Source organism: Astyanax mexicanus, chromosome 5 (assembly GCF_023375975.1).
Source record: "Astyanax mexicanus isolate ESR-SI-001 chromosome 5, AstMex3_surface, whole genome shotgun sequence".
NCBI classification, from domain to species: Eukaryota; Metazoa; Chordata; class Actinopteri; order Characiformes; family Acestrorhamphidae; genus Astyanax; species Astyanax mexicanus.
The window spans coordinates 9,889,314-9,905,643 of record NC_064412.1 but is presented as its reverse complement, the minus strand read 5'-3'; the positions used below and the strand labels follow the sequence as shown (position 1 = coordinate 9,905,643).

The window sequence follows — 16,330 nt, the reverse complement described above, 5'->3', positions numbered from 1 at the left end:
TATATTACCCAATAAAATGCTTTTAAATTAGTTGTTACTGGTCAACTAACCAGTAGTAGCTATTGGGACTTGTTAGAGACTTTACACAAAAGCTTGTACAAAATTAGTGCTGAAGAAACAGAGAAGGATTATATTTGCAGTTTAAAAATTTGAGTTTTTAAAATGATTTCTGCTGTGCTCAAACATTTGTTAAACATTCTGTGTAAAGAAATTCAAGTTTAAAGTACTAAACATTTATAAACACACATTTTGCTCAATTGCTCCGTAGGAACCCATTCATTTTGGTCTCACTCGGGAGCGCCCTCTGGAGGTTAAAGGTTAAATACGCCTCGAGCTCATTCTCCAGTGGGTCTTCTCCTCACTATAGACTCTGTGGCTTCTTCTTCGTCATCACGCAAACATGGCGACTCAGTGAGAGGGTCCATGCTTGCTTGTTGATCAGTTGTTTTTGGATTATTTGGATATTAAAGCAGATCAGAGGGAAGAGACATGTCTCGCCTTATTGTGAAGAATCTCCCGGATGGGGTGAGTGTGGATTATTGTGTTGGATTAGATTAGATTATAGAGAACAGGCTGTTTTAGCAGTGCAGTCGATTTACACACGTTTACACACGTTTAACATATGCATATATGGGAAACTGCAAAATCTAACGTTAAATTAATATGTGTTGGTGAAGGACTGATTAAATGCCAGTTTTGGAAATAAACTATAAATATTGTTTTTCCTACTGAAGCCTGGAATAATAGCACAAACTCACATCCCCTTCACTCAGCACTGAATCACCTGAGAAACAGGTTAAGTAACAGTTAATACATGTAGTAATAAGTTCCTAATGTGAAACTCATATGTTATATAGATGTTTTACACCCAGAGTGATCTATTTCAAGCGTTTATTTTATGTTATTGTTGATGATTATGGCCTACAACCAATGAAAACTTAGCAGTCAGTGTTTTAGAAAATTAGAAAGTTATAAAAGACCAATTGGTACTTTGGGCAGTGTGCCAAATCCTGCTGAAAAATGAAATCCACACATCTATAAAAGCATGAAATGCTGAAAGATCCTCTGGGAAACACTGCACTGACTTTAGACTTGATAATAAAACACAGTGGACCAACACCAGCAGATGACAAGTCTCTCTAAACCATCACTGATCATCAGTAAATTTGACATTTTGTTTGTAAATCAAGGGAGCAGAGTCTGGAGGAAGAGTGGAGAAACACACAGTCCAAACTGCTTGAGGTCTAGTGTGAAGTTTCCACAATCAGTGATGGTTTGGAGAGACATGTCAGTACTGAAATAAAGTAACTTTTCAATGATATTCAATTTTGAGATGCACTAGTATACTGGTACAGCTGTGCCATTTGAAATTATTCATACACTTATAGGCTTGCCACGATAACAATATTCTGTGGAAGATATTTCATCCCAGAAATTATTGTGATAAACAATATTATTTAATATTAAGACCATTTAAATGCCACTGACAAAATTATAATAGAAATAACATCTGTGCACACTGTGTGTTTGGAGTCACAGTTATGGAAGCACTGATTGGTCATTATTGAAGCATGACTGGCTAAAATACTGTTTACCGTTATATATATATATTTACTTCTATATGTGAACAAACATGCAGATAAACACAATAGACCATATCACAAAATTTTCTGAGGTAATGTCCATTTAATGTACAATAAGTCAATGATATATTGTAATAAATTGTGACAGTCCTATATCCACAGCAATAAGACCTATTGAGTCTCCTAAAGAAGAGAACAGTACTGATGATAAACAGCATAGTGTGAACTAGGCATGTCACAATACTATTTTTTGTGGATGATATATCAACCCAGAAATGATTGTGATAAGAATTATTATTGGCATTTTAAGACAATTAAATTCCACTGTCTCTCTGAATAAGAGCATCAGCTAAATGACATAATTCAGAATATAAATATCACATTTTAGCTTTGCATTATCACAGTTAATTTGATAAATGTAGCACTTCTCTAAAGTCATGTTGTATGTTTTATATCTCCTCGTCCCAGATGAAGGAGGAGCGCTTCCGTCAGATGTTTGCAGCCTTCGGGACGCTGACAGATTGTGGGCTAAAGTTCACCAAAAATGGCAAGTTTCGGAAGTTCGGCTTTGTGGGATTTAAGTCTGAGGCAGACGCAGAAAATGCTCTGAAACATTTCGATAAGAGCTTTGTCGACACATCCAGAGTGATAGTAAGTGATTCATTTTCTTCATATTTTTTTGTTTAAGTTGTTTTAGTCTTCAACTGACTGATCTGGTGTATTAAACTTCTTGTATGTTCTGTTTCAGGTGGAATTCTGTACAGACTTAGGAGACCCCAATAAAAGCAGACCTTGGAGCAGATACAGCCGCCAGCCTGAGAAACCAAAGGAACCAAAGGAGGAACAGAAACAGCAGGATAAAGGGGAAAAGAAGGATGAGAAGAAGGTAAGGGGAACATGCTTTGTATTAGTGCTAGGCGATATATTCCTCAAAAAAAATTGAGTCCACTTCAGTTTCTGAATCAGTTTCTTTGACTTTGCTATTTATAGGCATATGTTTAAGTAAAATGAACATTGTCGTTTTATTCTATAAACTACAAACAACATTTCTCCCAAATTCCCCCCAAAAATATTGTCATTTAGGGCATTTATTTGCAGAAAATGAGAAATGGCTGAAATAACAAAAAAGATGCAGAGCTTTCAGACCTCAAATAATGCAAAGACAAAACAAGTTCATATTCCTAAAGTTTTAAGAGTTCAGAAATCAATATTTGGTTGAATAACCCTGTTTTTTAATCACAGTTTTCAAGCATCTTGGCATGTTCTCCTCCACCAGTCTTACACACTGCTTTTGAATAACTGTATGCCTTTACTCCTGGTGCAAAAATTTAAGCAGTTCAGTTTGGTTTGATGACTTGTGATCATCCTTCTTCCTCTTGATTATATTCCAGAGGTTTTCAATTTGGTAAAATCAAAGAAAATCATAATTTTAAGTAGTCTCTTATTTTTTTCCAGAGCTGTATTTAAAAGAAATGGAATTAGTGTTTCCAATAATTACCACCTTTATGTTTTTTTAATGGAAAAGAATTACACTTTATTTATATTAGAAACAAAATGAATTCGTAATTAATGTCAGAATATCCTTTTTCTCTTCCTTCACAGGGAAAGAAAGAGAAAAAGCCTCTTCTTGGAGAGGTAAGTTTTCTGTTTTTTAAGCAATGTTTAATACAGCAGAGTATTTTATAGTCTATTGTATTTATATGTATTAAGTTAATGTTTAAACTAGTTAATTTGGTTTATATGTGTTAGTGTAACTGGTTCAAATGTATTAAGTGTTTCTACGATCCGCTAATCACTGCACTTTGTAATTTGGTTTTGTTAATATTTACGTTTTGTAAAATGCTGTCTTCTGTCTGAATCTCAGCTGGAAAATGATCCAGGTTTCCAGGAGTTTTTGGCTGTGCACAAAAACCGCACGCAGGTGCCAACGTGGGCCAACGACTCTGTGGAAGCTGGTTCTGCTGCAGCAGAGAAGAACAAAAAGCAAGAGATGAAGAAAGAAAAGAAAGCAGTCAGTGATGACTACTTAAACTTTGATGACGACTCTGATGAGTCGGAGATGAGTGACCTTGATAATGACCAGGATAAAGAGGAAGAAGATAATCAGGGTGTGTCTTTCTCATGTTTTGCTCTGTTTTTCTTGTGAGGTATTTCTTATTTGTGCATAATCACAAAGAAGTAAAGAATAAATAAATCCAGATACAGTTTAAATGTATTACTTTGCTACTAATTACTACAAACTGATGTCTTCTTTAAAACCCTATATGCAGTTTTCATGATGTACAGTTTCGAAACACAAATTGAATCTAATATAAACCTTTTTTTTGGACTTTTCCTAACAAGAAATGTCTTAAAAATATATTGGTGAATGATGCTCATCATTCCTTATTGATTTATATAGACAGACTATAAATACCTGATGCCCCAATATTATTAATCATAATTTTTCTTTTGCAATAGATGCGAACAAAGAGGCTCTGAAGAAAGGTCTCTCTGATATGGATTATCTTCGCTCCAAAATGGTGAAGAAATCTGCTGTGTTGGATGAGGGTGAGGATGAAGAAGAGGGTGATGAGGATGATGATGATGATGATCAGGAGAAGGAGGAGGATGATGACAAGGAAGAGGATAAATCAGAGGAGGGAGAAGAGGAGGAGGAAGAGGAGGAAAAGGAAGAGGGATGCCCACCCCCGCAGACCGACAGTGCATATGAGAGTGGTGACAAGGACAGCAATCAGAATGTCAAAAAAAACCAGAATAAGGTGGGAAATTAAATGTTGGAGCGTGTATTTTGAGTAATATTAGGTAATTACTTTTTTTTAAACCTCTGGTATTTAATGTTATTTTATCTCATAGGTTGAACCCACGACAGAGTTCACAGTAAAGCTACGTGGAGTTCCTTTCGACATTACAGAGGTAAAAGATCTCTCAATTTACAGCCTGTTTATATTGTAACTGTTATTAAACAAACACAGTCTATGAAATTGGAACTTTGTATGTGAAGAAAACATGTCTGTAACTGTTCTTTCTAATAGAGATGGAGCAATACCCTGGTTTCTGTTCTAATATGAATATCAGACCTTTGAGGATCAAGTTTATTTTAGATCCCTGTGATTCTTTCCTTCTCAGGCTACTCAGAACACTCCACTATTTTAAAGAAAGAAACATGAGCCCTTTCCAAACAATATTGTCTCTTTTATGGGGGTCCTCTGTGATTTTATTCCTGTCCCGAACGACCATGTACGTGTTTTTCTTAGACGTCCTCTGAAATTACAGGCTGAATTATCTGCTGTTTTTCGCTGAACTCTATGGTCCTCTGGTAAATTTAGTCCCGTCCGGACTGAAATCTGAGTTTAGACTCCTCACGTTTAATAAAATAGCTATTTGTCCACTGCTACGCACTGTAATTACACTTTGAGCACACGTTTCCACAGAGTGCCACGTAAACACAACAGTAAGGCGAAATGGAGGAGCTACTGAACGCGATGTCATGTGACCGAGAAAGCAAAAAAAAACTCACTGGTCCTCCTGTTTTTTCAATTGCAATCCGGATGCAAGAGTTTTCTGAGGTATATTTTTCACAGACGTCCCCCTGAGAAACTAAACCCACCCTGATAGGGCTTTACATCACATTACACAGTGTGAGTGTGAAATGTACTGTTCCAGTCTAAATTTGTTACAACATAACAAATTGGATTCTTCCTCTCTCCAATGTTTAATTCAGTATTTTTTTAACTGATGCCTGGTGTCAGAACTGTGCCATCTGAAGTTTCTCTGTGTCCTGAACAGTTGGAAAAACTGGGAAATTTTGGAAAACTCTTGTGGGGGAAAATGCCCTTCATGAAGTCCTGGGAAAGCGCTCATTAATCTTTCATGTGGGATCATGTTGTCAGATACACCCCCATCATGTTTTATAGTGTTTAATATCAGAAGATGAACAGGACACTAAAACACATGTACCTCACACATATTGGCAATTTTTCTTCGTTTTCTTTCATCAGCGTAAGTCATCAGTCTAGCGCTGTCATTTGCTCCCGATTTAATGACAGATTTAGAAATATTTGTTCAGGTTTGCATAGGAATAAGCTTATTATATGTGTGTAGGGCTGGGTAATGTGCTAAAAATATTGAATTACCATTAACCTCCACATTTAAAGACATTTTATGATGAGCGATATTTATTGCAATATATGTGAGTACAGCTACTTTTAATAAAAAAAAAAAACTCAAATAAAATAAAGTGGACTTACTATTCTCTGAAATTAACTGTACAGATGTGTCAGTGTTTTTTGAACCCTTAAAAGGCATTTGTCAATTTAATTTGTATTGACTTGTATTTGACTCCTAAATCTTGAGTTCTGTTAAAGCATTACTTAAAATAGTTGTATGTTTGATAAGAAATGTTATTGAAAATCCAAATTGTAAATGCAATAGGAAATATTTAAAATATTGAAGTAAATATCATAAAATGACTAAAAATCGTAAAATCTGCACCTTCCTAAACTTTAACCTAAACATTTTATAATCAATATTTTACTGAATACAATAATCAGTCATTTCATTTCCTCCAAATCTTTTGTTTCTTTATGGTTGTCAAGTTTTTGTCTATTTTCAAACACGGACAGTGGACAGGCAGGCCCCTAAAAAAATTTCAGAATGTAAATAACTTGTTATATTGCAGAGAAAAAGGGTTTTGTATCACCTACACTTAGGTAGCCTGTTATTAAGCACTAAAATAATCCTTGATATGCTTAAAACATTGTTATGTTTTATGATACAATAAAATATCTTCATTTTACCCACCTATATATGTATGTAGTCATATACTACAGTCATCCTGTGCTATAAAAGTCCTTAATGTGAATGTGAACTCTACATCTCCTGTTTCTGTTTGTCCATTAGTTCCAGAATATTCACACAATGTAAAACGGAAATCGTCTGTTGAGTGATTCATTTCCAACTGCTTTTTAAAACATATATTAAATTGAATAATTCCTAGTGATATCAATCAATCCATGCGTACTTGTCTCCTCAGAAACAAGTGCGAGAGTTCATGCTGCCCACCAGACCTGTGGCCGTCCGCATTGCCAAGAATGAAGATGGTCGTACATCCGGTAAGACTAATTACTACTCAAGCAATCTAACACCTAACTCCACTGAAATAAAATTAATGTGTAATTTCTCGTTCCTCAGGTTACGTTTATGTGGACCTGCGCTCAGAAGCAGAAGTGGAGAAAGCTCTTCGACTAGACAAATACTATATAGGTGATTTATTTATTTCTGTTTTTATATAAACAACTTTGAAAATAACACGATTAACACATGATGCTCAGCTTTAATTAAATCAATTATTTTATATATACATATATATATATATTTTTTTTTTTGTTCACAGGAGGACGTTACATTGAAATGTTCAGAGATTTAAGAGACAAGGGGAAAGGGAAAAAACACACAGTACAACAGAAAAACTTTGTGTCTGAGCTGAAGGAGGACGAGGAAGAGGAGGATGTGGCAGATTCTGGGAGACTTTTTGTGCGGAACCTGCCTTACACTTGCACAGAGGAGGAGCTAAAAGATCTCTTTATTAAGTATGGTAAGAGAGGTCCATATCACACAAAAATGGTTTGAACACAGATTATATTGATTTCTTTATATTGGTTTATATTTTTATTACAAGGGGAATTATATATTAAATAGTAATTATTTATTACTATTTGGGCAATAATGACAGAATAGTACAATATAAAACTTTTACAAACCCATTTTTACACAATGCAGTGCATGTATGAAATAATGTTGTTGAATAGTTGTTATTATACCTTATGACTGAGTCAAAGTCATTGGAGAGTAGTTGAAATCTTTTTGTGTTTTACCAACTACAAAGGCAAGTATATATAATATGTGATAAGATAGTGCTCTGTTTATTTCGATTTTTTACTGTGTTTTGTACAGTAGATGGAATTTAATCGCGTATCTGTTCTTGTGTTGTGTCTGTTCTCTGCAGGTCCTCTCTCTGAGTTTCATTTCCCCATAGACTCTCTCACTAAGAGACCGAAGGGATTTGCCTTCGTAACTTACATGATTACAGAAAACGCCATCAGTGCCTTGTCTAAGTTAGATGGCCACATATTCCAGGTACAGATGTTTGTTCCCTCTTATGCATTATCCATCTTCTGGATTTATTGGTGTACTTACCTGTCGTTTGTGCTGCAGGGCCGGGTATTGCACATCATACCTTCCAGGATCAAAAAGGAGAAACCAGAGCAAGGGTCCAACTCTTCCGGCAGCTCTTCCTATAAGAAGCAGAAGGATGCCAAAGACAAAGCAGCCAGCGGCAGGTCGGCTTTCTGAAACGATTTTAATGCCAATGTGACTAAAAGCTAATTTTTTATGGCTACACAGTAGATTAAACATAACTTTCTGATCTTGTGCATTTCAGATTATCTAGCTAATGATAAGACCCAGATGCAATAAATTATTTTTCCCTTGCAGTTCTCATAATTGGAACGCACTGTTTCTTGGCACGAGTGCAGTAGCTGATGCCATCGCTGAGAAATACAACACCACCAAAAGCAAAGTCCTCGATCATGTGAGTTTTCATCTTCACTGACCTTCTGATCTGGTGATTTAAGGTGTGACGGATGGCCTGAGATGTAAAGACTGACCGTGTGTGTGTGTGTGTGTGTGTGTGTGTGTGTGTGTCTCTCACAGGAGTCGCGGGGCAGCTTAGCGGTGAGGATGGCTCTTGGGGAGACGCAGATTGTTCAGGAAACCAGACAGTTCCTTCTGGACAACGGAGTGTCTCTGGACTCGTTCAGTCAGGTAGAAAGTTAATTTCAGTTTATTTTAGTCCTGTGTATTAGGAGTAGGGGTGTATAACATATTTTAATATTGGGAACGATATTATACCCTGAAATATTGTGCCATATCGCCCACCCCTAATTATGACATTAGGGTACTACTTTTTTTTTTTTTTTTTAGCAAAAGAAAAATTCACACTGTTCTCATTTCCCATTATATACCTACATTTCCCATTATATACCTACTATAAACTAGAGATTATATCTGTCCAGTATTATTTATTTTACTTTAATCCTGAATATATGGAGATATTTGGAGTGCATTATTATTAGTATCATGACATTCTGGATCATTGACTTCTGTTACAAATCTGATAAAATTCTTGTATTTTTTAATATCTCAGTTAGATGCGTGCCAAGACATATCATATGCAATAATACAATGTAATTTTAATTCTGTTGCAGTATTGTGTATATTCTTGAAATATATATTTTTTTAATTCATTGTTTAGTTATATCGCCAAGAGTATCGCTATCACGAAATACCATGATATATCGTGATATTATTTTAGGGCCCCACCCATAGTTAGGAGTGCACCAAATATTTGGGTAAAAATTGTGAAAAAAAAAAGCCAGACAAATCAGTTTGTTAGATCACAAAATGCTATGATTCCTTCTGGGAATGCCCTGTTATTAAAAACAAATTCTGAAGAGACATACATAATGTATTAGAGGAGGTTTTGGAAATTCCCATTTAGATTTGGTGTTCTATACTTAGGAAACACCCCCAAGGAAACATGGGACGCTTGAAAGGAACATATTTATTTAAAGGACTCATAGCATCAAGTAAAAAGGCGTTAACTAGAAACTGGCATAAACCAAACTCACCACAAATAGAAGACTAGATTAATGTTGGTAAATATGTTTTTTTAAAGGAAAACTATATAGTTGTATGTTTAATTTTCAATAAACACTTAAAAATTTCAAAAAAGCGCAAAAAAGTGAAAAGATGGAATAATTCATACAGAAAAAAACATATAATTTTTAATCATATTTCAAGTGTTTTCTCTTATCAGCAGTGGTGGCAGGCCAACATTTTACATTTTTTTACATTTACATTTAGGCTATATAATTTAATCAGTGTTGAAAAAAGTGGAAAATGGAATGAAAACCTGTAAATAACAATGTTCTGCATTGGCATTTTGTTTGTTTGCTTTTTAACAAAAACAATTTAATTTTAATACATCCATACAGTGTGTGGTTTAGTTTAGTAAACAGCTTAAATCTGTGATAAAGTTGTTTACTGATCAAAATCAAGCATTTTGCCAAGTGTTGCTCTTTACCCATGGAATAAATGCAGTGTGAACATTGTCTTGTATAAAGGAGCATATTATTTCAAACTAAAAAGAAGACCTTAATGTAGTAACGGTGTTTTATTTAGTCTAAATGCATACATTGAATGTGATGTGCAAATTATAGTTCATTAAATCCAGTTGTGAAATTTGTTATCACAATGTTATACATTTTTAGGTTGCCTTTTTTGTAAAGTCAGCATTTACCCTGGTTTTCTCTGTGTGCATACCTCCAGGCTGCAGGTGAGCGCAGTAACTCCGTCATCCTGGTGAAGAACCTGCCGTCAGGAGTAGCAGTGCAGGATCTGGAGGCTCTGTTTTCACCTCATGGATCTCTGGGGAGAGTACTGCTGCCCCCTGCGGGTCTCACTGCTATAGTGGAGTTTCTGGAGCCGACTGAAGCCAAACGTGCTTTTACCAGACTTGCATACACAAAGGTATGTGTAAATCTGGCCTGTGCAGGAAAATAAAGAATGTAGAATTAAACCCTTTTTAACACAATTAATTTTATTTAACACTGTTTTGTAGGATTAAATAAGAAGGATCTGATTGAGTGGCTTAACTTGTAATTTCCATTGCAGCTTAGTATCCAATTTCCATCACAATGCCCAGCTTTTATATATTTTTCTTATTTGATAAGGATCTGGTCTTTTTGTGTAAAAGTGGTGTTTGTTTTATTTCAAGAATATTAAAGATTCAAGTTTTTGGGTTTTAAAAATCATGATTTTTTTTAACTATTAAAAAGTTCTATAAAGGTGCATACTAGGTACATGTACAAACTGACATCAAGAAATTACCACTTTTTAAAAGCAAGAAATGGCAGAAATAAAAGAGGAAAACACACTGAAAGAGGAAGATAAAGCAGCTAATGGAGCTAGATAGGAATATATATTGTAGAAATCATATACAGTACACATATATCTCAAAGCCTGCTGGAATGACAACTGGTTGTTAGATTGTCAAACAATAAGATAAAATGCAATATTTTCTTACAGACTATGTTTTGCAATACTGTTTCGATTTTAAAAGCACAATAAATATTTTTATAATTAGTTTTCATGTTAAAATGGTGTCACATTGGTTTATTTATTGTGTTCCCATCCTAAAGATAGCAGTGTTGTTCTATGTTGTTTGATCCCACTGTTCTGCAGAAAAATGTAACTTCTTTTATTCATATTTTATAAATGTAATATTGTGTTTTTATACTATGACAGTTTGTTTTTTATTTGATTTAAACATTTGCAAAATATTGCCTTACTTACAATATTGCAATATATCATAATATATTCAGTGGTAAGCACTGTATTATTATATTTACATTTACCTTTATATTTATGGCATTTAACTTTTGCTCTTATCCAGAGCGACTTACAAGGATATTATGAATTACGAATTACAAGTGAATTAGGACTCTTATTGGTGAAGCACAGCATTCAGTAGGCAGGTAGTGGTGTTATCCACTGCGCCACACAAACCAACTGTATCATGGTACATATCGTAAAGTTTTTGTCAATACACAGCCCTATAGAATATATAGATATAAATCAATGCCCTAAATTCTGTTTTTTAATTTCTCCTTTTTTCTTTCCTTAGTTTCATCACGTTCCACTGTATTTAGAGTGGGCTCCAGTGGCAGTTTTCTCAAAACCTCCTAAAGGGCGTAAACCAGGTAAACCAACTACTCATCTAATATGTTGTCTTTATTTGTGATGGGGGCTTTAAAATATCCCCCAAAAGCACTATTAAAGGTTTTTCTGTTGTTTTTTTCTTCAGAACCTGAGGCTGAGAGTAAGGAGACAGTTGGTGAGGACACAAAGAAATCGGAAGGAAGAGAAGAAGAGGAAGAAGAGGAGGAGGAAGAAGAAGAAGAAGAAGAGAGTCTGCCTGGCTCAACACTCTTCATTAAAAACCTCGACTACAGCACCACGGAGGAGACACTTCGGGAGGTGGGGTCACAGTCCATGGGAAAGAGGTCAGGGGTGGAGTTTAGAGGAGCAGATGTGTTTTTTTGTGAATCATCTTTGATCTGTATGTGTTTGTGTTTTGCAGACTTTCTCCAAATGTGGAGTAGTGAGAAGTTGTACTATATCGAAGAAGAGGGATAAATCAGGTATATTCATCCTCACTGACAGACTGCTGGGAGAGAGCTGCACCTTGTAACTTTAATAATTGAGCTTTTACACCAGTGAAGTTGATATTAATGCAGTTAATGTCTCTCTGGATTGGCTAGTCTGTTGTTTCTGTTGGATTCTGCAAGTTACTGTAAAATAATCAGTATACTTTATCTTCTCCAGGGAAGCTATCTTCTATGGGCTATGGCTTTGTACAGTACAAAACCCCTGAAGCAGCTCAGAAAGCCATACGGCAGCTCCAGGCAAGTGTATTCTTTTTGGATCTTTTTTTTTTATGGATGTAACCACAAATATTCAGCCAAAAATGACCAAAAATTGAAGTAAAATTACAAAATATTGTGACTGATATATTAAAATAAATCAATTAAAACAAAAAGATAACAAAAATCAAAACAGAACATAAAAAGAAAACAAAAATGTAAATCGATACACATATTGATGTATAAAAATACAAATGGGTCAATTATTAAATAAAAGTTTATAAAAATACGTCTTCGGCAGCTTTTTGCAAATGTTTTTACTGATGCTGCTTGTCTGATCTCAACTGGTAAGCTGTTCCATTTTTTTGGAGCATAAAAAAAAAAATGCTTCTTCCCCACTTCTTCTCTTCTTATTAACTTTAGGTACTTTAAGCAGACTGGAAATGCTAGATCTTAAGGAACGACTGGGAACATAAAGAGAGAGACATTCTGTAATATATGATGGTGCCAATCCGTTTAATGCTTTAAAAACTAATAGCAGTATAGTCATATTGCAGAGTTTCCTGTAAAGTTAGATTTTTTTTAAACAGCAGCAGCAGAAAACCCACAGTACCCAAACACTAAGCACTCCTGAGGTACATTTATGATTAAAATAGTACTTCTGAAGTAGCTAGCTAGCTTAATGTGTTACTAGACCAGCACTGCTGAAATAAATGTATGTATGTAATTGCACTGCTGAGCTAATTGTGCTTTGTGGGTTTGTCTGCTGAAATATTAAAAAAGTGTTTAATAAATACATTTTTAATTGTAGTTTTGTAATACCCTTTGTTTTTAAAAAATCTAGGAAAAGTATATCTAGGCTTTTTAATTTGTTTAGTGGTAAAATAATTATTTATTAAAATCTGTGGAGGAATAAAAACATGATTTTGGTGAATCTATAGTCTTAGTTGTATTCTAAAAGCTGTTTTACTACAATGCCTTTCTGAAATATTTTATTCTTTCTCTGTCTCTGCAGAATTGTACTGTGGATGAGCGTCAGCTTGAGCTGAAAGTTTCTGATAGAGGATTAAAGTAAGAGATTCTCATCACTTTTACAAATCATATTTTGTCTTTTTATTTGTTTGAACTAGAATTTGATCACCATCTCCCTGAGAATGGCAGTAATCAGTCTGAATCTGTTTCAGGTCAGATGTGGTGAACACAAGAAAAAAGCAGACTGCTAAGAAACAGACGACTTCAAAGATCCTGGTGCGAAACGTTCCCTTCCAGGCCACCGTCAGGGAACTGAGGGAGCTCTTCTGGTGAGACTTCATTTAACAGTATTAGCAGCAGGAGTATACGCAAAAATGCATTTATTCGTACACAGGCAGGTGAGTTAGCAATAGATTTGTTAACCTGCATTTCTTTATTTCTTCAGCACATTCGGGGAGCTGAAAACCGTCCGCCTGCCTAAGAAAGGAGTTGGTTCTGCTCATCGAGGCTTTGCCTTCGTGGACTTTCTCACAAAGCAGGATGCCAAGGTTAGTAACATCCTGTCACACTGTTTGTAGTACAAATCCAGATTGACTGAAACCAGAATCACTTACAAGACAGCTAAGACTCTTGTCTCGTTTTTCAGAAAGCCTTTACAGCGCTGTGCCACAGCACCCATCTGTACGGCAGAAGGCTGGTCCTGGAGTGGGCCTCCACAGAGGAGAGTGTAGAGGATCTGCGCAGGAAAACAGCTCAGCACTTCCATGGTAAGACCTCCCCAGTGCTGTCAGGGACATAATAATGTATCACAAAAGATAATCACCTTGCTAGGCTGAGAGATTTTTATTTTTTATACTTTCAAGGTTAAAAAAATCCCTTGTAAGAAGTGCTGGGAGGTTAATTTAATTAATTTGATTAATGAAATTACTTTAATACATTTTTAATTTTTAAAATGTGGTAATTGAGATGGAAACCTGGCATAGGAAATCTCAGTAGATAAACTTGAGCCTCTGGCAGAAACCTGTCAGAACCCCATTTGGGGTTCAGAGTAGTCCAGCAGGCTAAGCGCTGCCACTTTAATCGAAAGATCGCTTTTTCGAATCCTGTTTATGTAGATTGCCATCAGCTGCCAGAGCCCCGAGAGAACCATTGCTGTTTCCTATACATCAGCTCACAGATGCCTTATGTAGGGAGTAATGTGGGGAGAGAGCACCATCTACCCACCCAAAGAGAGCAAGGCCAATTGTGCTCTCTCCCCACATTACTTCCTACATAAGGCATCTGTGAGCTGATGTATAGGAACCAGCAATGGTGCGTCAGCAGCAGTTTGAAAAGAGGTGGAGTCTGATTTTACATGTATCGGAAGAGGTGTGTGCTAGCCTTCACCCTCCTGGTGTTGGGGCATCACTGGTGATAGGGGGAGTCCTAATGAGGGTTGGGTAATTGGCCATGTAAATCAGGGAGAAAATGGGCTAGAAATTAGAAAAGAAACATGTAATTTTTTCTTGAGGATGATATATTTGCTCCTCGTTCAGTAATAAAAAAAATTCAGTTTAAAGAGAGCTGCTTTCTATTAAAATAAATAAATAAATAAAACCAGTATGAAACAAAAGTTTGATATATATATATATAAAAACAATATGAAACAAAAATAAAACAAATATATTGGTTTTATGTATATCAACCATTTGATTCAAATTGGTTTTATTGTCCCTTAAACATAAATGCAGTAGAAATAAGGGTTTGGCACATTTGATGGCTCTAAATTGTGCTGATTTTAACATTTTGAAAATCTATAAATAAAAAATCTACGTACAAAATTGTATTCGGGAATTGCTCATATATTCAAAGAATATTGAGATCTTATTTGTTGTACAATATCACCCAGCCCTGGTTGTAAGTTATTCTTCACATGCTTATTTTTCCTATCCCCAGATGCTCCCAAGAAACGGAAGCAGGCCAAGGAGTTGGAGGAGATCTTGGAGCAGATGGAGGTCGAGGGGGAAGACAAATGAAGAGCAGCTAATCATCCACGTGGCAACAGAGCAGAGTAAATATTGTGATCAAACCACCTGTTTCGCTATAACCTGAAATATTTCCGCCAGAAAAAGAATTTGGCATACTCCATTGTTGTGGTTGTGTATCTTCATAGCTGTGTGCACAAGTTACCACATGTAAATAATGCTTTAATATGCAGCACATCTCCTGCTATAACTCTACATCCTCTCTTTCCCTTTGTCCCAGATACCTGAAACGAGTTTTCCTGAATGCCAGTTCATCATAGCTGGCTTTGTTTTATATAAATAATGTTTCCACACCAAGGAGCTCCAGACAATGGCCATCTCTGGGATCAGATCAACAGGAAAGAAAGCAGAAGCCTGAATTATAAAGCTGCTTACATCTGCATTAAGCTTTATTGCAGAACTGTGGAAGACTGTGGTGTTTTGGACAGAAAGAAAGTGAAAGGACTTTGTAAGATCTGATTATGTCACTGATTTGATGGATCATTTAGTAACACACTGTAGTTACATAATTGATATAGAAAATGTGTACATATGACATCTGAATATCTGTCATGTTGATGTAATAGTGTTTCTATCTAATTTCGTAATTTAGTTTATGAAACTTATTGAATTTCTTTTAAAAAAAACTACATTAAGAAGCATTTTGTATTTATTGCTGAATTGTTTTTGTCTATAAAAGAAAATGTTTGTAGTTTGTGTGATTTTTGTGATTCTCTTGTTTTAAAGACCAGCTATACCATTCTTTAAATATGAAACAGAAATGGCTCTATAAATCAAACTACAGATAATAAGATGAATAATGAGCTATAGATTATTTTCTTGGATGGTTTATAAAAAAAACAAAACAATGCTTGATTACACGGTAACAATATCACACGCATTTACCAAGTACGTTTGACGCTCCATAAATTCCTTAGCTTTGTCTTGAGGTTGGCCTTTAAAAAAAGGAAATATACAAAACTCACTTTTTGCAAGCTTGTATTTCCACGTGGGTCTTGACCTCCTCTATATAGACTCCAAGCATGAAAAATATCCATCCATTCTGTGACTGTGAGTCAGTTTAAAGAGTTTGTTGTCAGGAACCATATGCTTCTATGAGCCCTTTGGATGGCTCCCTTTTTGTGACATTATAATAAGGAAACCTGCAAAGAACTACACTGGTTCCACCCCTTACCTGTCAACCCGCACCTGACCCCATCCACTAGATCAATTGAAGAAACTCCATTTCGGGTCATTTTGGTTGAGAATATCAGACAGTAAACAG

At 35.5% G+C, this 16,330-nt stretch overlaps 1 protein-coding gene across 1 annotated transcript; it reads left to right on the top strand.

The window, feature by feature from the left end:
- The first annotated feature begins 224 nt into the window (after positions 1-224).
- rbm19 (RNA binding motif protein 19) lies at positions 225-15,757 on the top strand. The gene is made up of 25 exons (XM_049479648.1): positions 225-525; positions 2,052-2,234; positions 2,332-2,469; positions 3,186-3,218; positions 3,448-3,691; positions 4,044-4,345; positions 4,440-4,499; positions 6,619-6,697; positions 6,777-6,848; positions 6,979-7,179; positions 7,591-7,721; positions 7,800-7,924; positions 8,079-8,175; positions 8,298-8,408; positions 9,975-10,175; positions 11,332-11,407; positions 11,512-11,684; positions 11,788-11,848; positions 12,033-12,112; positions 13,086-13,141; positions 13,255-13,371; positions 13,488-13,590; positions 13,689-13,809; positions 14,978-15,092; positions 15,287-15,757. The coding sequence occupies exons 1-24, from the start codon at positions 490-492 to the stop codon at positions 15,055-15,057; spliced, it is 2,880 nt and encodes a 959-aa protein (XP_049335605.1). The 5' UTR covers positions 225-489; the 3' UTR covers positions 15,058-15,092; positions 15,287-15,757.
- Positions 15,758-16,330: the final 573 nt, after the last annotated feature.